The sequence below is a fragment of the Perca flavescens genome, chromosome 15 (genome assembly GCF_004354835.1).
Source record: "Perca flavescens isolate YP-PL-M2 chromosome 15, PFLA_1.0, whole genome shotgun sequence".
NCBI lineage: Eukaryota > Metazoa > Chordata > Actinopteri > Perciformes > Percidae > Perca > Perca flavescens.
Window position 1 is genome coordinate 31,919,218 of NC_041345.1, and position 22,103 is coordinate 31,941,320.

The following is a 22,103-nucleotide window of genomic DNA, read 5'->3' on the forward strand; positions in this document are numbered from 1 at the left end:
AATGTGGCCAAGTACAGAGATATCCTGGAAGAAAACCTCATCCAGAGTGCTCAGGACCTCAGACTGGGCCGAAGGTTCACCTTCCAACAAGACACACAGCTAAAATAACAAAGGAGTGGCTTTGGAACAACTCTGTGACCATTCTTGACTGGCCCAGCCAGAGCCCTGACCTAAACCCAATTGAGCATCTCTGAAGAGACCTGAAAATGGCTGTCCACCAACGTTCACCATCCAACCTGACGGAACTGGAGAGGATCTGCAAGGAAGAATGGCAGAGGATCCCCAAATCCAGGTGTGAAAAACTTGTTCCATCATTCCCAAGAAGACTCATGGCTGTACTAGCTCAAAAGGGTGCTTCTACTCAATACTGAGCAAAGGGTCTGAATACTTATGACCATGTGATATTTCAGTTTTTCTTTTTTGATAAATTAGTTTTTTTCTGTCAAGATATGGTGTTGAGTGTACATTAAGGAGAAATAAATTGAACTTTTTGATTTTAGCAAATGGCTGCAGTGACAAATTTAAAGGGGTCTGAATACTTTCCGTACCCACTATAATTCTGTCAACCAGGTTTGGGAGTACATATTTGCGGTATTGTTGGCACCTCCATTATAGCCAGTTTACTGCTAAGCTCCACCCTTGACGAAATTCTTTAATTGATATTTTCACCAATTTCATTCATAGTAGAAATGTTTATCTCAGTGCCACAAGACTGCATACCAAATCTTGGGTTAATAGTAAAAAAATTGACAAAGTTCTATTCATGTTACTTTTTTTCATATTATGCAAATAAATAAAAAAATCCATCATGGTGGACCAAAGAGATGTGAAGTCCCTCCCCTTCCGGTGGATCAACATGGTAGCTTAATTTGGAAGAAATAAGAACTGTAGTGAACGAGGAAAGACTTATGCTTATTTTGTATTCCGTTTGAATTGAGCCTTGAATTACACATAATGATGTTCGCCAGTAAAGCCTGACGCATAAAAAAATAGCCAGGAAATTCAAATGTTTTGGAATTGATGCTACGTTTACACGTGGCTGGCTATTTTCTTAAACAGAAATTTCAACCTCTCCGTTTTAAAAAATAACATTGTGCAGAGCTGTCAGTTTTCAGAAAAGTGTTCGTTTACATGTACCCGTGTATATATGCCATTAATGCAGTCAAGAGCATGCAAAACCTGTAGGTGGCAGTGTAACAAGAAGCTGAAGCCCACGTTAGCCAATCAGAATCCCGAAAATAGCAACAACAGCAACAAATCACTTTCTTTCTCTTTCTCTCTACGGCTGTCTAAACCTCCATTTGTCTCAGTTCACATGCAAACATGCAAAACAAGATCTCAAAAATATCCACTCTGGCCGGAGTCTTTAGAATGACTCGGTTTCAGAGGCGAATTCTCCGTTTGCGTGTAAACGAATGGTACAAACGAAAGGAAATGTCTCCGGTTTTCAAAATAACCATGTACATGTAAACAGGGCCTGAGATGTTTATTAAACCTTTTAACAAAATCCCCCAAAAAATGTTTGCCATATAATTTAGTTTATGATATATTTTTTGTATCACGTTTGATACATTGTTTTGAGCAAAACGTTGCCCAAAACACCCAATGTTAATTTTAGGTTTACAATTTGTTGTTGTTGGGACCTCAACTTCCATGCTTATATGGGCTACACTTTCATCTTGATAGTCTTCCTCATCAATGCTATCTGAACTTCCATTATTATGCATGACCTTAATCCATTCCTCCTCCTCCTCCTCCTCCTCATCATCATCTTCCTTTAACTGCTCCATGTCACTTGAATTGCCATCTACTATCATGCTGATGACTTTTTTCTCTAGTCTTTTTGACATCTAAAAATACACAAGTTGGTCGATATAGCATAGCGATTATGTTATTGTGAAAATACCCATAATGTATTTTAAGATGGCATTTTAGTCATTAATTACATTAACGAAATCATCAAAATAGTGTGCATTTGTATTGTGGTAGGCATGATGTAGATTACATTACAAAAATGTGACTTGACAGTTCAGGGATAAAGCAGCTTAAATCCCAGCAGTATTAAATTTGATGCATACATTTCTAACACGATTTATCTGTAATATAAATAATGAGTAGGTTAAGTAATTATGCATTGTTTCAATAAAAAAAATTACGTTGAGCAAGTTTGGAGGAAAGTCGAAGGTATGAAACCATTTAAAACAAGTCGTGGGCAGAGACAACATATTCCATTTGCGATCCATTCCATTCTGAATTAACAAAGAACACAGTTTGCATGCTTCATCCTTGTTGCTTTATTAATTAAGATAATTAAACAGATTTCTGCAGTCCAAACAACTCAGAATTGTAGTGGAGAGCGTTAAGTTATAATGGTCCACATATAAAAAAATTGTCGGGTTTAAATCGGGCTCAGGCTCATAATTACAGTTAATATGGTAGGGCGGGATCGGACACAACATGCATGCGCTCGTGTAGGGTTGGGCTTGAGTTTTTGGGCCCGATCAAAGCTTTACTACGGACAGACCACCCAGACGGATTATTCATTATCGCCAGGGTTTTTAGCAACGCAGATCTCAAGACTGTTCTTCCCCATTTTCATCAACATGTAAACTTTCCAAGAGAAAGTAACACCCTGGACTTTGTTTACACCTCACACAAAGGTGCATACAAGTACATTGGCCCCTGCGACCACAAGGGCCAATGTATTGCTTCTCTTTTTCATTTGAATACATTTCTTATGTTTTATATTATACTTGTTATATGTGTCCTTATTGCGCCGTGGGTCAGAGAAAAACATATTTTCAATTGCTCTTTAAGTCTGGCTCGTGCTGAAGAATTGATATAACGTTGACTTGACTTAAAAGGAGAGAGCCAATCAAGTCTGGACAAACAGACAATGAGTGCTGTTTTGTGGGAGGAAAAAAAGACACAGATGATTAGCTTTTGTAAAAGTGATTTTTATTTCCCAAGTAGAGTAAATAAAAACAAGAAAAATTACAACAAACCCAATGCCAGATGCAGCAAAGAGACCTATTTCTTAATGTATATCATTAATTTGCCACCCGTTGCTTTCCCATCTCTTGTCGCTTTCAAGGCACAGAATAGTATGATCAGTTAACAGAGCTGGATCTCCTGAAGCCATCTCTTTTGCCTGCTGTCTAAATTTGAACAATAACCTTTATAACCCTATTTTTTTGTTAACTAATGTATTAAACAAACATCTGTGTCAGTTCTACATAAAGCTTCAGCTTTCCTAACCTTATGATATTCTTATTCTTTATTTTATAAAGGACAACACACATTAATTAACATTTCTGTAAATGTGCCAGTATTAGCCAGCCGGCTAATTTTCAACTGTTGTCCTTTGGCCAGATGATTTTAGACCATATGACAATGCCAAGTGTTTTACTAAAAATATGCTCGGTTTGCAAAGCTAGAACACATCAAATACGCTAACTTGCATATACCAGCGTTAAAAATAAGTGGACATGTACCGACAAAATTGTTTTAAAATCAGTTTAGAGACCCAGTGACTTCCACCTCACACAGTGTCAGGTACTCTTGTCTTCCAGGAATCACAATGTTTATGTAACGGCCTTCCATTCCATTACACACAAAGGTTTGGGAGGTGCCTGCTGCGATAGACGAGATAACAGCACATCTGATGAAAAATAAAATTAAACAGAACTATGAGTAAAACCGTGTTACGAGACACAGACTATGCATATATCTTACCACTCGTATTTAAAATGTGATCATGCCATTGCAGGGAAAAATATGTCTTTCTAATAGGTAATTATGTAGATATACAGTGCACTAATCTCCTGTAATTTACACAACCAATGTAACATTTTAAAATCCAAGACAGAAAGTGCTCTTATACCTGGGGTTACCATTGCCATTGTCATTGAGGGAATCGCCAATGCGGATCTCAGCGCCACTGATTCTTTCGGGGCAACAATCTCCTCTGTTGGTGATGGTGACAGTGTTGATCTGATATGTCTTCAGGAGGTCCAGTCTCCACCATGGTTTTAAATCATTGTTAGTGACGCTACAGGATCCCTGTCCAAAGACGCTAGCACGATTTCCATCAATGGCCCTTTCAGGGATGGCATTTCCATACAGAGAGGACTGAATCACGTTTCCAGTTTGAGCAATATTAAGAGCTGGACAAAGTTACAAAATGTGTCATTAAAGATGGAAGGCACATACATATTACATGTGTTGATCTGACTGAATTTGCTGCAAAAGAACAGGCAGTCATCATATTTGATTGAACTTTGAATGTGACTGTCTGCTCAAAGTCATTTATTAGTCACATTATATGGTATAAATCACCAGTTGGAGCAGCGTTACCTTTAGGCTGACCAGTGACTTCCACCTCACACAGTGTCAGGTATTCTTGTCTTCCAGGAATCACAATGTTTACATAACGGCCTTCCATTCCATTACACACAAAGGTTTGGGAGGTGCCAGCTGCCATAGACGAGATAACGGTACATCTGATGAAAAATAAAATTAAACAGAACTATGAGTAAAACCGTGTTACGAGACACAGACTATGCATATATCTTACCATACGTATTTAAAATGTGATCATGCCATTGCAGGGAAAAATATGTCTTTCTAATAGGTAATTATGTAGATATACAGTGCACTAATCTCCTGTAATTTACACAACCAATGTAACATTTTAAAATCCAAGACAGAAAGTGCTCTTATACCTGGGGTTACCATTGCCATTGTCATTGAGGGAATCGCCAATGCGGATCTCAGCACCACTGATTCTTTCGGGGCAACAATCTCCTCTGTTGGTGATGGTGACAGTGTTGATCTGATATGTCTTCAGGAGGTCCAGTCTCCACCATGGTTTTAAATCATTGTTAGTGACGCTACAGGATCCCTGTCCAAAGTTGCTAGCACGATTTCCATCAATGGCCCTTGCAGGGATGGCATTTCCATACAGAGAGGACTGAATCACGTTTCCAGTTTGAGCAATATTAAGAGCTGGACAAAGTTACAAAATGTGTCATTAAAGATGGAAGGCACATACATATTACATGTGTTGATCTGACTGAATTTGCTGCAAAAGAACAGGCAGTCATCATATTTGATTGAACTTTGAATGTGACTGTCTGCTCAAAGTCATTTATTAGTCACATTATATGGTATAAATCACCAGTTGGAGCAGCGTTACCTTTAGGCTGACCAGTGACTTCCACCTCACACAGTGTCAGGTATTCTTGTCTTCCAGGAATCACAATGTTTACATAACGGCCTTCCATTCCATTACACACAAAGGTTTGGGAGGTGCCAGCTGCCATAGACGAGATAACGGTACATCTGATGAAAAATAAAATTAAACAGAACTATGAGTACAATTGGGTTACCACACAGAGTGTGCGTACATCTTACCACTCGTATTTGAATTCTAATAATGCTGTTGCTGTGAAAACTATGGCTTTCTATTAGGGAAGTATGTAGATATCCAGTGTACTAATTTCCTGCTTTTTACGCAACCAATGTTAAATGTTTAAACCTAATATAAGACAGAATGTGTTGTTATACCTGGGGTTACCATTGCCATTGTCATTGAGGGAATCACCAATGCGGATCTCAGCACCATTGATTCTTTCAGGGCAACAATCTCCTCTGTTGGTGATGGTGACAGTGTTGATCTGATATGTCTTCAGGAGGTCCAGTCTCCACCATGGTTTTAAATCATTGTTACTGTGGGTACAGGATCCCTGTCCAAAGACGCTAGCACGATTTCCATCAATGGCCCTTTCAGGGATGGCATTTCCATACAGAGAGGACTGAATCACGTTTCCAGTTTGAGCAATATTAAACGCTGGACAAAGTTACAAAATGTGTTATTAAAGATGGAAGGCACATACATATTACATGTGTTGATCTGACTGAATTTGCTGCAAAAGAACAGGCAGTCATCATATTTGATTGAATTTTGAATGTGACTGTCTGCTCAAAGTCATTTATTGGTCACATTATATGGTATACATCACGAGTTGGAGCAGCGTTACCTTTAGGCTGACCATTGACTTCCACCTCACACAGTGTCAGGTATTCTTGTCTTCCAGGAATCACAATGTTTACATAACGGCCTTCCATTCCATTACACACAAAGGTTTGGGAGGTGCCAGCTGCCATAGACGAGATAACGGTACATCTGATGAAAAATAAAATTAAACAGAACTATGAGTAAAACCGTGTTACGAGACACAGACTATGCATATATCTTACCATACGTATTTAAAATGTGATCATGCCATTGCAGGGAAAAATATGTCTTTCTAATAGGTAATTATGTAGATATACAGTGCACTAATCTCCTGTAATTTACACAACCAATGTAACATTTTAAAATCCAAGACAGAAAGTGCTCTTATACCTGGGGTTACCATTGCCATTGTCATTGAGGGAATCACCAATGCGGATCTCAGCGCCACTGATTCTTTCGGGGCAACAATCTCCTCTGTTGGTGATGGTGACAGTGTTGATCTGATATGTCTTCAGGAGGTCCAGTCTCCACCATGGTTTTAAATCATTGTTAGTGACGCTACAGGATCCCTGTCCAAAGACGCTAGCACGATTTCCATCAATGGCCCTTTCAGGGATGGCATTTCCATACAGAGAGGACTGAATCACGTTTCCAGTTTGAGCAATATTAAGAGCTGGACAAAGTTACAAAATGTGTCATTAAAGATGGAAGGCACATACATATTACATGTGTTGATCTGACTGAATTTGCTGCAAAAGAACAGGCAGTCATCATATTTGATTGAACTTTGAATGTGACTGTCTGCTCAAAGTCATTTATTAGTCACATTATATGGTATAAATCACCAGTTGGAGCAGCGTTACCTTTAGGCTGACCAGTGACTTCCACCTCACACAGTGTCAGGTATTCTTGTCTTCCAGGAATCACAATGTTTACATAACGGCCTTCCATTCCATTACACACAAAGGTTTGGGAGGTGCCAGCTGCCATAGACGAGATAACGGTACATCTGATGACGAATAAAATAAAACAGAACCATGAGTAAAACCGGATTACCACACACAGACTGTGCATACATCATACCACCAGTTGTATTTAAATTTTGATCATGCTGTTGCTGTGAAAACTATGACTATTAGGGAGGTATGTAGATATCTAGTGCACTAATCTCCTGTTATTTACACAACCAATGTTAAATGTTTAAACCTAATATAAGACAGAACGTGTTGTAATACCTGGGGTTACCGTTGCCATTGTCATTGAGGGAATCGCCGATGCGGATCTCAGCACCATTGATTCTTTCGGGGCAACAATCTCCTCTGTTGGTGATGGTGACAGTGTTGATCTGATATGTCTTCAGGAGGTCCAGTCTCCACCATGGTTTTAAATCATTGTTACTGTGGGTACAGGATCCCTGTGCCCAGTTGCTAGCACGATTTCCATCAATGGCCCTTTCAGGGAAGCCATTAGCATACAGGGAGGACTGAGTCACGTTTCCGCCTCTAGCAATATTAGGATCTGGATAGATTTACAAAATGTGTCATTAAAGATAGTTTATGGAAGGCACAGACATATTACATGTGTTGATCTGACCAAATTTGTCGCCATACAACAGGCAGTCAGCGTATTTGATTGAATTTTGAATGTGACGTTCTGCTAAGTCAGCTATTGGTCATGTTACAGTATATGGCATAAATCACTAGTTCAAGCAGTGTTATGTTACAAAATGTGATAGGCACACATGTTACATATGCCTATTAAATACTAAAATGTGAATTAATTGGGTAAATATCAATAATTTGATTCAACCAATTAAAAGAATAATCTCACCAACTTGGCCGCTGGCCTGACCTAGAACAGCCAACAAGACAAAGACCACAGATGGAGTCATCATCCTGTGGAGGAAGTTCAGATATAAAAAAAGTAATTTGCTGGAATTTGAGAGAAAACATGACCTTACTCATTGTGAAGGACAATTCCATTGTGTAATCAACTAATTTGCAATCTCTAAAGGTTGGTATGGCTGTTGTTTTATAAACCAAGAGTTAGAGTTGTAGGGTAAATAGAGACAAAGCTAATTTATTTACCACCCCCAACGGGGTGTGGGAAATTTCCGCTCTCCATTGACTTGTATTGCGTGAAAGTGCCTCATTGTCAATTTTGTCTGGTAGCAAACAACAGAAAAATGCTTAAATGCTGCTGTATGGTGATATTTACTACCAACAGTAGCTTTTTGGGGGATTTTCTAGCAATTGCCTATGCAAGATTCCTAATAAAGCAGAGCAAAAACAATGAGATCATTACATAACAAGACACTAGAAACTCACAGAAACAGTGAGAAAGAGCAAAACAAGCACAAAACAGCACTGCTCTACAAGCAGGGTGAACCAATGAGGTTATAAAATGTATTGAAGGACCTTGAAAATCTTAACATACTCACTATCTCTGAGAACAAATTCCCCAGTCACAAGGCATGCGAGTCAAAAAGGGTTTCCTGACAGTGCTTCAAACTAAAGGTAATGAACTGATGCTGCAGAAACGTGCATGAGTCTGTCATCCTTATATAGCAGGATCGTGTCCCGCGTGTCACGTATCCTAAACCCAACCATCCCGTTCTTTAACTAAACCCAACCATCCCGTTCTTCTTTAACTAAACCCAACCATCCCGTTCTTCTTTTCCAAAACCCATCCATCCTGTTCATGTCCCGCGTGTCATGGAAACATAAGCCCACCCACGAACTTTTCCTTTACCTAACAGACAAAAGTGATGGCAATAGTCCTGACCAAGCCCGTTTAGATAAAGCGCGTTGAGATATGACGCTAAAGGAGACTTTTAGCATCAATAACAACACCCAAGGCACCTGACCAAGCGTCGTTTTCTAACGCGATGGGAGTCAGAATGTGTTGGGAGAGGACACCTCAATGGTTTCGACCTTATATTTTGCTGGGGAGAATAACTGATGAATACTCTGTTACAGTCGTGTTCACAGTGTGCATTGAGTTTATATCTTAATTATCTTCATAGTTTCTAGATTTTAGAGTCCAATTTCTTCAGCGTCTTTATTTTCTATGTCCATATATACGAGGAAGCTAAGCATACACAGTATGTTAAGAAGCAAACTCGGGCGCTATGATAAACAGCGAGAAATTGTGTGGCAGACAATAGCGAATGGACTAAATGATAGTCTAAAAATATACATTTACGAACCACTTCTATTAACTGAAACCATTCTGCCCACTTTTAATGCAATATATACAACTGTTAATGTGTGCAAATGATTAGTAGCCTAACTCCTTGAATGTTAAAAATATGACAGTTTCAGTTCAGAGTTGTGGTCACATAAACTCTATTTTTAGGCCACTTACACATTCAGTCGGTCGGCGATTGTTTGCAATGCTTTTTGTCACTGTTTTATTACAGCGGCCGTGTTTCTTACAAATAATGTTTTTCACTTCATCAAACTTACATAAGAAGCTGCTGCTCACTCTGTGTAAAGTAAATGCACCAAGCATATTCAGTCAGTAAATCGGTTACCGACATCTTGGTCTGTTAAGGAAAGCCGTGAACGCGCATCTATCCAAATTACTTCAGCCTGGCTCGACCTAGTCTCTCCTCCTCAGCCTGGCTTGGCCTTCGTGAAACGCACAAAGCCAGGATGCACCGATTATTAACTTTGAGAATACGCATTGTTCATACTTTATACAGAGTGAGCAGCATCTTCTTGTGGAAGTATGATAACGTGAAACACATTGGCCCTCATTCATCAACCTAACGTAGAAACCAGCGCAGATATGAGCGCAGAAATCATCTTACAACAGGCTTCACGTGTGATTCATGAAACGTTGGTATCAGACCAATCAGAGCGTAAGAATGGTCTTTTTTTTTAAGAGAGGACGAGTTTCTTTCTTTATATATTATATGCTTTACTCCCTCGTATATATAGACATAGAAAAGAAAAACACTGAAGAAAGTGGACTCTAAAATCTAGAAACTATAAAGATAATTAAGTGATAAATATAATGCACACTATAAACATGAATGCAACAGAGTATATTCATCACTTATTTCCCACCAGCAAAATATAAGGTCAAAAACCACTGAGGTGTCCTCTCCCTATTGTTACATGAATGTACAGTAGTCTACACTATATAGTTACTGGTCCAGTGTACTAAGACTATAATTTGGGAGGATTGTACAATTAGGATATGTTCTTGAAATTGTACAATCTTCCCAAATTATAGTCCCAGTTTACTGGACAACACAAACTGTGTACTATGGATGCCAATTTATTATATCCTTCATTGTTCAGGAATAAAAAATAAATAAAAAATAAACTGAAATAATTCAAGGTGCATTGGTCCACCATAGAAACACACATGTACAACACTTTATTTATTGCCCTTAGTAACAAACTTCATTTAAAAACACATTTAGCAAATGTATCAGCCTTTTCTAATTATCTCAACAACTGCAGTAATATATTCATCAAACGTCTATCAAGAATTTATAAACAGTAGTCACATGTATAATTATGAAAAATAATGGTCACAACTTTAAATAATAACAGTACTTAAATGAACAGCAATATGCACCTGTTGTATTTTAATCCAGGCTGAAAAAAATAAGGTAAAACCACTGCTGGGTGAACAGAAAAGGCTCCAGGATTAACACATCCTGGCTGTTAGCCTGGTCAGGAGCAGGCTAGCTGCACAGAATAAATCTCCATGGTAACTTAGGTGCCTCTGCTTTTGTGAAACCGAGTCAAGGCTTAATTGAGCCAGGATAACTGGGAAATCCCGGCTTAATCTGCTATCTAGGTTTTGTGAAATAGCCCTCAGGAGTGATTAGGCCAAATGCCATCTAAATACCATCTTCCGACTGGGCAGCTGAGATAAATTTTAGGCCTATGTTGCTAAATATTTGTGGAGGTGCACATTAATCCGACCATAAATGTTTTTTCTGATGCACACCCAGAGTCTCTTTTCTGGCTACGCCAGTGATTTGAGGATGTCATCTTGGGCTTTGGGAAACACTGATCCACATTTTTCACAATTTTCTGACATTTTAAAGACCAAACAACTAATCCTTTCATACAGAAAATAATGCACAGATTAATTGACAGTGAAAATAATCTGTCAGCCCCTCAGCTGTGATAACATCTCAACATACTCCTCCTGTCATGAGTTGTTTCTTAATCATCTCACCTGAGGGCCGAGCTGTGAGCTGTGAGGCGTTTGTGGTCCGACTGGATGTCTGTTCCTCGGGGCTCCGTGTGGACTGACAGGACCGGACCGTCAGTTCCTCCAGGGAAGGAGGAGGAGCCAACAGGTCAGGCTCCATTCCTGCTCCTCCTGACGGTCCTCCAGGGAAACCAGACAGGCCCCATTAAGTGTTTTAAAGACTTAATTTTGGCCAACTCCCTAATTAGGGCCCAGATATTTTCAACATACATTGATGCAGAAAAGGGAGAAATAGGTGCAGAAGATTTCACAAGAATACAGGAAATTAAGTGTTCAATGCTCAAAAGGTTCTGTGGGTCCCCCATCATATGTCTCCCCGCAAATGCAAACAAAACCTAAAACTGTGTGTTGCCAGACCAGAGCGCTATTTCACAGAATCAGAATTTATAAATCCTGGATAACTGATAAAGTGAGTCCTGACCTAGTCTAATCTGTGCATCCCATCGGCTATGTGCGTTTCAAGAAGACAAAGCCAGGCTGAGGAGGAGCGACTAGGGCTCCTCCTCAATAGGGCTTATCACGGTCTACCCTGGCTGTAGATAGGTGGGCCAAAGCATTTTTTGTCTCAGTGCAAGTAATTAGGTTGTTTTTTGTCTTTTGTTGGCTCACTTTTACTCACAACATGCTAACCGGCAACATAGGATTCCATTCACTACGCTAAGCTAACTGGCGGCGGCGCTGCCGGTGTTGCACCGGACTAAAACAATGCATGCACAAAAAATGCGTTGGCCCACCTATCTACAGCTATGTGATGAGACCTATTTCAACAAACGGTGGCGTATCACTTTAACAGCACGCAATGTCGATAACAGATTTACTGATGCTAAAATGGAGAACACGTGTTGTGCATTTACTTTACACAGAGTGAGCAGCAGCTTCTTATGAAAGTTGGATGAAGTGAAACGCATTATTTATAAGAAAGACAGCCGCTGTAATAAAACAGTGAAAGAAAAAATTGCCAAACAATCGTCGACTGACTAAATGTGTAAGTGGCCTAAAAATAGACTTCATGTGACCACAACTCTGAACTAAACCGTCATATTTTTAACATTCAAGGAGTTGGGCTACTAATCATTTGCACACATTAACAGTTGTATATGAAACATTGGTATTACACCAATCAGAGTGTAAGAATGGCGACCGGAAAAATCATTTAAATATCACTCCCCAATCTATTCTTGGTTTTGAGGCCATCGCCCCTGCAATTTACGATATGGTGAGATGTAATCCGGCTGAGAAGCGGCACTTTTCAGAGGTGGAGGTTGAGACCCTGATCTCTCCGGTTCATTTGCACTAACATGTGTACTATTTGGCAGCCTGAAAACTGGTAATAAAGGCTGGAGAAAGAATGCAGAATGGACAGAGATCACTGATGCAGTCAACAGTGTTGCCATGGTAAATCGGACTCCAGCTGAAGTTTATTTAATGTATACATCCTTGACATAGATGATATCGTCTTAATAGTAATATAAAGGCTTATATTGCAATCTCTTAGGCCTACATGTTTATGCAGTGTCTTTTATTTTACTTGTGTTTTTGTCTTGTGCATTTTCTGCATAGCAACTGCCATAGCCTAATATATTCACCAAACTTCTAACACCAATATAAACAGCAGTCTTCATACAGCAATATAACACCAATGACAGTAACATGAATCTTTTTTTTTTTTTTTTTTTTTTTAAATAATAGCCACAATGTTAAAATATTAACAGCAATTTGTACCTGTTGTATTTTAATCCAGGCTGATAACAATAGGGTAAAGGATAGGCTCCAGGATTAAAGGAACACGCCGACTTATTGGGAATTTAGCTTATTCACTGTAACCCCCAGAGTAAGACAAGTTGATACATACCCTTCTCATCTCTGTGCGTGCTGTAACGCTGTCTGACGGCTCCAGCATTAGCTTAGCCTAGCACAGATCCTGCAGGTAACTGGTTCCAACTAGCCTACTGCTCTGAATTGTGACAAAAGTGACAAAATAACGCCAACATGTTCCTATTTACATGTTGTGATTTGTATTGAACTATATTCTCAGACAGGCTTGCTGCGAGCATATCACTCCGCCCAAGTACTATATTCTTCCGCCTGAGAATATAGTTCCCGGTTTGTTTACAGTTATAAGATGGCTGTGTCTCATGTTACATGTAAATAGGAACATGTTGGCGTTGTTTTGTCACTTATTCGGAGCAGTAGGATTGCTGGAACCATTCACCTGCATGTTCTGTGCTGGCCTGATGCCGCTGGAGCCGTCAGACAGCATTACAGCACACACGGAGATGAGAAGGGTATGTATCGACTTGTCTAACTCTGGGGGTTACTGTGAATAAGCTAAATTCCCAGTAAGTCGGCGTGTTCCTTTAACACATTCTGGCTGTTAGCCTGGTCAGGAGCAGGCTAGCTGCACAGAATAAATCTCCATGGTAACTTAAGTGCCTCTGCTTTCATGAAACCGAGTCAAGGCTTAAAGGTGCTGTAGGTAAGATTGTGAAGATCCAGGACTTTGCCAACAAATTTGAACATCGACAACTTCTCAGTTCCTCCCCCCTTTCTGCTTAAGCCCCAAACTGTCTCCTAAGCCCCTCCCACACAAGGGAGTTTGACAACAGCATGTCAGCAGGGGCGGTTCTACATTGAATGACGCCCTGGGCGAGATCCCTCCGAGCAACCCCCCCACAATTTATTTTTAAGGTGCACAATCTCTACCTCCAACATTGCCAAAAGACACAATATATAATAAATATTCATACACAAATCCATCACACAAATGTATAAAACACACTAAAGAGAATGTAATTATTACACTATAGCACTAAGAACAGAAAACCCAAACTACAACTAAAACCTGACCTTTCTGGCCTTCCTTGATGCAAAATCATCAATGATGTCATCGTATGAAATCTGCTCCCCTATTGAGTGATTGATATTGATGAAGGCAAGGCCAGTGATCCTTGGGACATGGTTGACCTCAGGTATGACTTGATCAACTTTAGTTTGGAAAAGCTGGCAGCCCTGGCATTTTGGCCCAGACCGGCCCGCCACATAAGATCACAGATAGATAGATAGATTTTTATTGATCCCAAAAAAATGGGAAATACCAGTGTTGCAGCAGCACAATATCAGACACACAGCACACGCACAGAATAAAAATGAAATAATAGGATACAATATACATGAAATAATAATAGGATAGAATATAAGAACAAATAATTTAAAATATATACACGTTGGGAATAAAACTATCCACCACCCCAACCAACCTCTTTACGCGGTCCCGCGTCCCTTTATACTATAAACGCACCGGTCTCCATTAATGTAATTGAAGCGCTCCACGTATCTACTGTATGCACAATTTTACTTTGGCGTACACATTGAACATATTTTCAAAGTGTAAACCCGTGTTATTTGTACGCTTTTGAGGGAGAGTGGGCTCGACACCACTATCATCGGCCACGGGAGCCGATAGAGGTCCTGCTACTGCCGAAAACACGTCTTTTCGCTTTTTTCTTTTGTTTGAGCCGCTTGGGTAACTTTGTTTCATTTTGGTATTTAGACTACTGACGTATAAGAAAGTTTTAGACTCGCCTTGGTCCATCTCTGTGTACTTCCCATTTCTCTTGTCACTTTGTTTATCTTTCTTATCTATCTTTTCACTGTTACGGACTAGTCCACTTCATTGTGAAAGTAGGGGGTGTTGACCTCTCTCAGCAAGCAGGGCGCCTGCAGCTGCCGGGGGCGCTGATCTGCCAACTCCCCACACGGTGAAATTATAGAAATCAGAAAAACGCTTTGCGGAGCAGAGGATTTTTTTTTTTTTAAGTTCTCCTGCCGCCCCCCATGAGACATGAAAAAATGCCGCCCCGGACGGCTGCCCCGTTCACCCATGCCAAAAACCGCCACTGCTACATTCACATCTTCATTCTTTCGCTTCAGGCTGAATCCATCGAATCAGAGAAAGAGTCCATGCTCACTTCACCTACTGTACATTCTGACACATTCTCTCATAGTACAGGCATTATGCAACATGACCCCAAACAAACTGAAACAGAAACTCTTTCAACAGATCTAGTCTCATAAAAGTCACCTCTATAACATAAAAAGTCCTAAGGGATTGAAGTGGTTGAAAGTAGTGAAAAAATACTCAAATAATTGATTCCACAGTTTCGCATTGCAGCCCATGTTAAAGAGACCCTACAGGTGAACAAGAAAAATACATACACTACTGGTCAAAAGTTTTAGAACACCCCAATTCTTTTAGTTTTTTTATTTAAATTTTAGCATTTCAAGTCCAATGAATAGCTTGAAATGGTACAAAGGTAAGTGGTGAACTGCCTGAGGTTAAAAAAAACTGAAAAATAATGTACATTTCAGTATTTTACAAAAAGGCCTTTTTCAGGGAACAAGAAATGGGTTAACAACGTAAAGTTGTTCTGCAGCAATGGAGGTTGATCAAGCTTTGAACGTTGGTGCTACCAATTCCCACAGGTGTTCCAACTTATCTGGATTACTTACAACCCCCTCTGTTTGTACAAAAGTATTGTTGGAACACACTGTGGTATCATACCCTCGTGAGCAATATTTGAACAGTTTTGTACTGCAGAAAGTAGTTTGTTGCTATAAAAATGGCGGGAAAAAGGCAATTAACAATGGAAGAGAGACAGACCATCATAACACTTAAGAATGTTGGTCTTTCCTACAGAGAAATTGCGAAGAAAGTCAAGGTGTCAGTGAGTACAGTATTCTTCACCATCAAAAGGCACTTAGAAACTGGGGGAAACTGACAGGAAGAGTTCTCACAGGACAACAGCTTCAAGCACAGCTTAATAGTGGTCGTAATAAGTCTCAACTGTACAGTGGGGCAAAAAAGTTGTAGTCAGCCACCAATTGTGCAAGTTCTCCCACTTAAAAAGATGAGAGAGGCCTGTAATTTTCATCATAGGTACACTTCAACTATGAGAGACAAAATGAGAAGAAAAAAAAAATCCAGAAAAATCACATTGTAGCATTTTTAATTTAATTTTAATTGGTAAATTCCTCCGTAAAATAAGTATTTGGTCACCTACAAACAAGCAAGATTTCTGGCTCTCACAGACCTGTAACTTCTTCTTTAAGAGGCTCCTCTGTCCTCCACTCGTTACCTGTATTAATGGCACCTATTTGAACTTGTTAGGAGTATAATGACTCAAACAGTCACACTCCAAACTCCACTATGGCCAAGACCAAAGAGCTGTCAAAGGACACCAGAAACAAAATTGTAGAACGGCACCAGGCTGGAAAGACTGAATCTGCAATAGGTAAGCAGCTTGGTGTGAAGAAATCAACTGTGGGAGCAATTTTTAGAAAATGGAAGACATACAAGACCACTGATAATCTCCCTCGATATGGGGCTCCACGCAAGATCTCACCCCGTGGGGTCTTAATGATCACAGGAACGGTGAGCAAAAATCCCAGAACCACATGGGGGGACCTAGTGAATGACCTGCAGAGAGCTGGGACCAAAGTAACAAAGGCTACCATCAGTAACACACACTAGGGGACTCAAATCCTGCAGTGCCAGACGTGTCCCCCTGCTTTAGCCAGTACATGTCCAGGCCCGTCTGAAGTTTGCTAGAGAGCATTTGGATGATCCAGAGGAGGATTGGGAGAATGTCATATGGTCAGATGAAACCAAAATAGAACTTTTGGTAAAAGCTCAACTCGTCGTGTTTGGAGGAGAAAGAATGCTGAGTTGCATCCAAAGAACACCATACCTACTGTGAAGCATGGGGGTGGAAACATCATGCTTTGGGGCTGTTTTTCTGCAAAGGGACCAGGACAACTGATCCGTGTAAAGGAAAGAATGAATGGGGCCATGTATCGTGAGATTTTGTGTGAAAACCTCCTTCCATCAGCAAGGGCATTGAAGATGAAACGTGGCTGGGTCTTTCAGCATGACAATGATCCCAAACACACCGCCCAGGCAACGAAGGAGTGGCTTCTTAAGAAGCATTTCAAGGTCCTGGAGTGGCCTAGCCAGTCTCCAGATCTCAACCCCATAGAAAACCTTTGGAGGGAGTTGAAAGTCTGTGTTGCCCAGCGACAGCCCCAAAACATCACTGCTGTAGAGGAGATCTGCATGGAGGAATGGGCTAAAATACCAGCAACAGTGTGTGAAAACCTTGTGGAGACTTAAAGAAAACGTTTGACCTCTGTCATTGCCAACAAAGAGTACATAAAAAAGTATTGAGATGAACTTTTGTTATTGACCAAATACTTATTTTTCACCATAATTTGCAAATAAATTAATTAAAAATCCTACAATGGGATTTTCTGGATTTGTTTGTCTCATTTTGTCTCTCATAGTTGAAGTGTACCTATGATGAAAATTACAGGCCTCTCATCTTTTTAAGTGGTAGAACTTGCACAATTGGTGGCTGACTAAATACTTTTTTTGCCCACTGTAAAGAGAAGCATTCAAGCTGCAGGTTTGATAGGTCGAGTTGCAGCAAGAAAGCCATTGCTAAGATGTCAGAATAAGAAAAAGAGGCTTGCCTGGGCCAAGAAACATTGTCAATTGACTACTGTAGACTGGAAGAAGGTGTTATGGATGGATGAATACAAATTTGAAATCTTCGGTTCATCACGCAGGATTTTTGTACGCCGTTGAGTAAGCGAAAGGATGGTTCCTCAGTGTGTGACATCAACTGTCAAACATGGAGGAGGAAGCGTGATGGTCTGGGGCTGTTTTGCTGGATCCAGGGTCGGTGATTTGTACAGAGTAAAAAGCACCCTTAACCAAAACGGCTACCACAGCATTTTGCAGCGCCATGCAGTACCCTCTGGTATGTGCCTAGTTGGTCAGGCCGGGGTTCATCCTACAGCACGGTAATGACCCAAAACATAAATCCAAGCTAGGCCAGAACTACCTTAGCAAAAAAGAACAAGCTGGTAAGCTTAAAAACATGGAGTGGCCAGCACAGTCACCACACTTAAACCCCATTGAGCTGGTTTGGGATGAACTGGACAGAAAAGTGAAAGACATGGAAACCTACTTTCGACCGGTAGTGTATATAAAACGTTTCTCACCATTTTCTGACATTTTAGAGACGATACAACTATAGAAAATACAGAAAATAATCTCTCAGACCCTCAGCTGTGATAACATCTCAACATACCCCGCCTTTCGAGAGCTGTTTCTCAATCATCTTGCCTGAGGGCCGAGCTGTGAGGCATTTGTGGTTCGACTGGATGTCTGTTCCTCGGGGCTCCGTGTGGACTGACAGGACCTGACCGTCAGCTCCTCCAGGGAAGGAGGAGCAGCCGACAGGTCAGGCTCCATTCCTGCTCCTCCATCCATCAGGGGAGCTCCGACAGCATCAGACTCTTCACACAGAAAGTAACAAAACATGACCTGTTGTTTCTTTTACACAATACATAGAGTTACTGTATGAATGATATTTTAAGTCATGCCACTAAGTGGCCCATCACACACCGTTACATGACACCAACACAAAAGACATTTCATCTAAAGCTTCCATTTCAATGTCCACACACACACAACATACTCTACTTAAACTAAACATTTCATACATAAGAGAATTCATTTTATACATGAGAAAACATTCCTAACACAAAAAGGGGGGCCGGAATGAGATTGGCTAAATGTAAAAAAAAATGAAGACTCTCTGGTAAACGTAAAGCAGACAATAAATCTTGACTAAACGTCACACCTGCCAAAAAAAAGACAATAAAATAAAGTATCTGCAAGTGGTGAGTCGAGGGTTCAACCCGTTTCTCGGCCAACAGAAGGTTGTAGTTCTAGTAGTTTATGCAATTCTGTAGTTTCTGGTCTTAACGACAGCTCCAAGCACTTTGAAATATAACTGTTCACACGCATTAATACACTGTGGCCTAGGCTGCCATATGAGGCGCTATCTGCTTAGCACAGAAACATACACACATTCACACGCCGATGGCGCAGCATCGGGATGCAATTCCCTTCGACATTGGACAGCAGGGCCAGGGTAAACCAACAACCTTCCGATTGGTGGGCGACTGCTCTACAACCTGAGCCACAGCCGCCCCACAGCAGCCCAATTGCCAAAAGTCAAAGCAGCAAGCAGCATTAAACAGATGCACAAATCACGAGCGATTTCTAGATTCTCAAAGCTTCACAAAACCACTTCTGATGGTTTTGTCACGATTTGTCAGGAAAAGCAAGGCTTGGACCCAAGTGCAGACACGACGCGACGCGACGCGACAGAATCCACGACAGCTCAGAGACAGCATGGTGAAAGAACAGGTGAAAGAAATCAGACAGACAATCAAATAGGCGGGAAAAAGAACAGACAGGAAGTAAAACTAGACAAGACAAGGGAGAAAAGACAAACTACAAAATCAAACAGGAAACAGAATATAACAGAAACTCACAATCATGACAGGTTTAACCTCTACCCTGATCAAGAAGGCTCATCAGCGTCTCTTCTTTCTGAGGAGACTCAAGAAGGTCCACCTGTCTCTCCAGATCCTGGTGAACTTTTACCGCTGCACCATCGAGAGCATCCTCACCAACTGTGTCACAGTTTGGTATGGCAACTACTGAAAACAGCCCAACGCATCACCGGTTCCTCACTACTTTCCATCGAGGCTATCCTGGGCTTGCGTAAGGCGCGCAGCATCATCAAAGAATGTTCTCACCCCAACCACAGCCTGTTCACCCCACTCCCCTCCGGGAGGCATTTCAGGTCTCTCCACACCCGTACCAGCAGGTTCAGAGGAAGCTTCTTTCCTGCGGCTGTCACTCTACTGAACTCTAAATCTGCATCCCGGTGATAATTAACCTACTAAGCCCCCCCCCCCCCCCACACACACACACACACATGGACAATTTGCACTACCCTATCCCACCCATACCCCTTCATTAACAAATGTACATACTGTAATTACACGTATACATAGCCATATTCTACTGCTCTTCATATTGTTCATCCTGCACATAAACTTTTTCTTACTACTCTTATAATATTACCACGCTGCACATAGCTGTACTATACTGTACATATCTGTCTATATGATTCATACAGAATATCTGTATTTACTCTGTTTTTCTTATTATATATTCTGTTAATACACTGCATATATTATTCTTACTTTTATAATGTTACTGCTACTACATTGCACATATCTGTACATGTTGTTCAAACATTGAAAAAGTGGTGAAACCTGCTTTATCACTACAATATATGCAGTGTAATTTCTGTAGACTTGCCAGCGTGAACAACAACCACATCCGGTCTCTCTGTCTTCTTCGGCTCTCAATGCCCTGGGCTAGAACATTGACGCCTCTAGGTCACTACCTGTCATTACATGCAGCCTTTCAATAAGTCCCGTTATTTTGCCCCTCCTTCATTGGTTTTAACAAGAGTTCAGGTGTCAGATGTCTCCATCTATTTTAGGCAGAATTGCTGTGGAAGAATCTGAGTTCTGGGTAATTCCCTGCTAAGCCCCACCTTTTAACAAGTTCTTTGATTGATGCGGCCACTTTTTATGACCAGTCTTGCTCATTTATAGCAGAAATGTGTATCTCAGTTCCGCATGGATCTATACCAATTTGTAGTTTGTGTTCATAGAATAAAAATCCACAAAGTTCTATTAATTTTACTGTTTTCCCATTATGCAAAAAACATCATGCCAGAAGTTGTAGAACACATGGAGCTAGAAATGTTTGAGTCAATCAGACTCACTGTGTGAGGGACGTGGCCCTTCAAAATATTGGCCTAAGTTATAGTGCCACCATCAGGCCAAATGGAATCATATTTTATGGGAAGTATTAGCACATTAACATCAATTATGCTGAAAATGTTAATGTGTCTAGCTCCTTCGAGCCTGCAGTAACTTGAGAAAAGGCATAACTTAGCATATAATGCTAAATAGGCTTCAACCACATGCATCATACACTGTACATGTTGTTCATACATTGATCATATTACATAGACATTTATTCTGCTCTTATAACACTGCAGAATATTTCTTGTTCTGCCTACGCACCACCTCTCTCGTACCAATCGTATAGGCCAATTCCTTATGTCAGACTAGAGACATATTACAAATGTTATGATGATTAGTCAAATTAGTGAGTTATGGCCAATTTACTGCTAAGCTCCACCCTTGGCGAAATTCTTTTATTGATAGCGGCTATGGATTTTCACCAGTCTTGCTCATTTATAGTAGAAATATATATCTCTGTCCCGCAAGACTACGTACCAAATTTGGGGTCTATAGAATCAAAATTAAAAAAGTTCTGTTACTGTTTTTCATATTATGCAAATTAATTAAAAAAAAACATCATGGTGGACCAAAGAGACACGGGGTCCCTCCCCTTCCGTTGGATCACCATGGGAGCTTAATTTGGAAGAACTAAGAACGGTAGTCAACGAGGAAAGACTTATCCTTTTTTTTATCCCGTTTGAATTGAGCCATGAATTACAAATAATGATGTTCGTCAGTTTAAAAGGTAATTTTGCAAGTCAAGAAAGTATAGAAAGGATCAGACGATTCATGTCCAGGCAGGACTTAAAGAAACTAATCCATACTTTAATTTCATGCAGATTCTGTAATAGTCTTTCTTTTACCTCTCCTCCCCCCAAAACAAAAAACTTCAGCTCATTCAGAAATCTGAGTATCTAGGTTAAGGTTCATTACGTAAACAAGTCCACATTGACTTTTGGTTTCACACGGGACACAAACGATTTGTCCCGAGTGAAAGTCCTGAGTTTGTTTGACCCGTCCATCTCTACGTGGACTTTGTATATGTAATACATCAAAGACAAACATAATCTTGGTCCGAAACGAAATACCAGAAACCTGC

The 22,103-nt window shown here is 40.4% G+C and overlaps 1 protein-coding gene across 1 annotated transcript; it reads right to left on the reverse strand.

Moving 5' to 3' along the window:
• Positions 1–3,047: 3,047 nt before the first annotated feature.
• LOC114569191 (uncharacterized) lies at positions 3,048–7,015 on the reverse strand. Its single transcript, XM_028598985.1, has 9 exons — positions 6,883–7,015; positions 6,410–6,692; positions 6,042–6,187; positions 5,569–5,851; positions 5,198–5,343; positions 4,725–5,007; positions 4,357–4,502; positions 3,884–4,166; positions 3,048–3,661 (listed from the first exon to the last, which is right to left on the reverse strand). Exons 1-9 carry the CDS (start codon positions 7,007–7,009, stop codon positions 3,514–3,516), a joined length of 1,845 nt encoding a protein of 614 aa, XP_028454786.1. The 5' UTR covers positions 7,010–7,015; the 3' UTR covers positions 3,048–3,513.
• Between the last annotated feature and the right edge of the window lie 15,088 nt (positions 7,016–22,103).

Coding starts and splice junctions, on each gene's coding strand:
- LOC114569191 (XM_028598985.1), bottom strand. CDS start 7,009: ATGGCAGCTGGCACCTCCCAAACCTTTGTGTGTAATGGAATGGAAGGC. Junction 5,852..6,041: donor AGTCAATGGTCAGCCTAAAG/GTAACGCTGCTC, acceptor AACTTTGTCCAG/CGTTTAATATTGCTCAAACT. Junction 4,503..4,724: donor AATGGCAATGGTAACCCCAG/GTATAAGAGCAC, acceptor ATTTTTCATCAG/ATGTACCGTTATCTCGTCTA.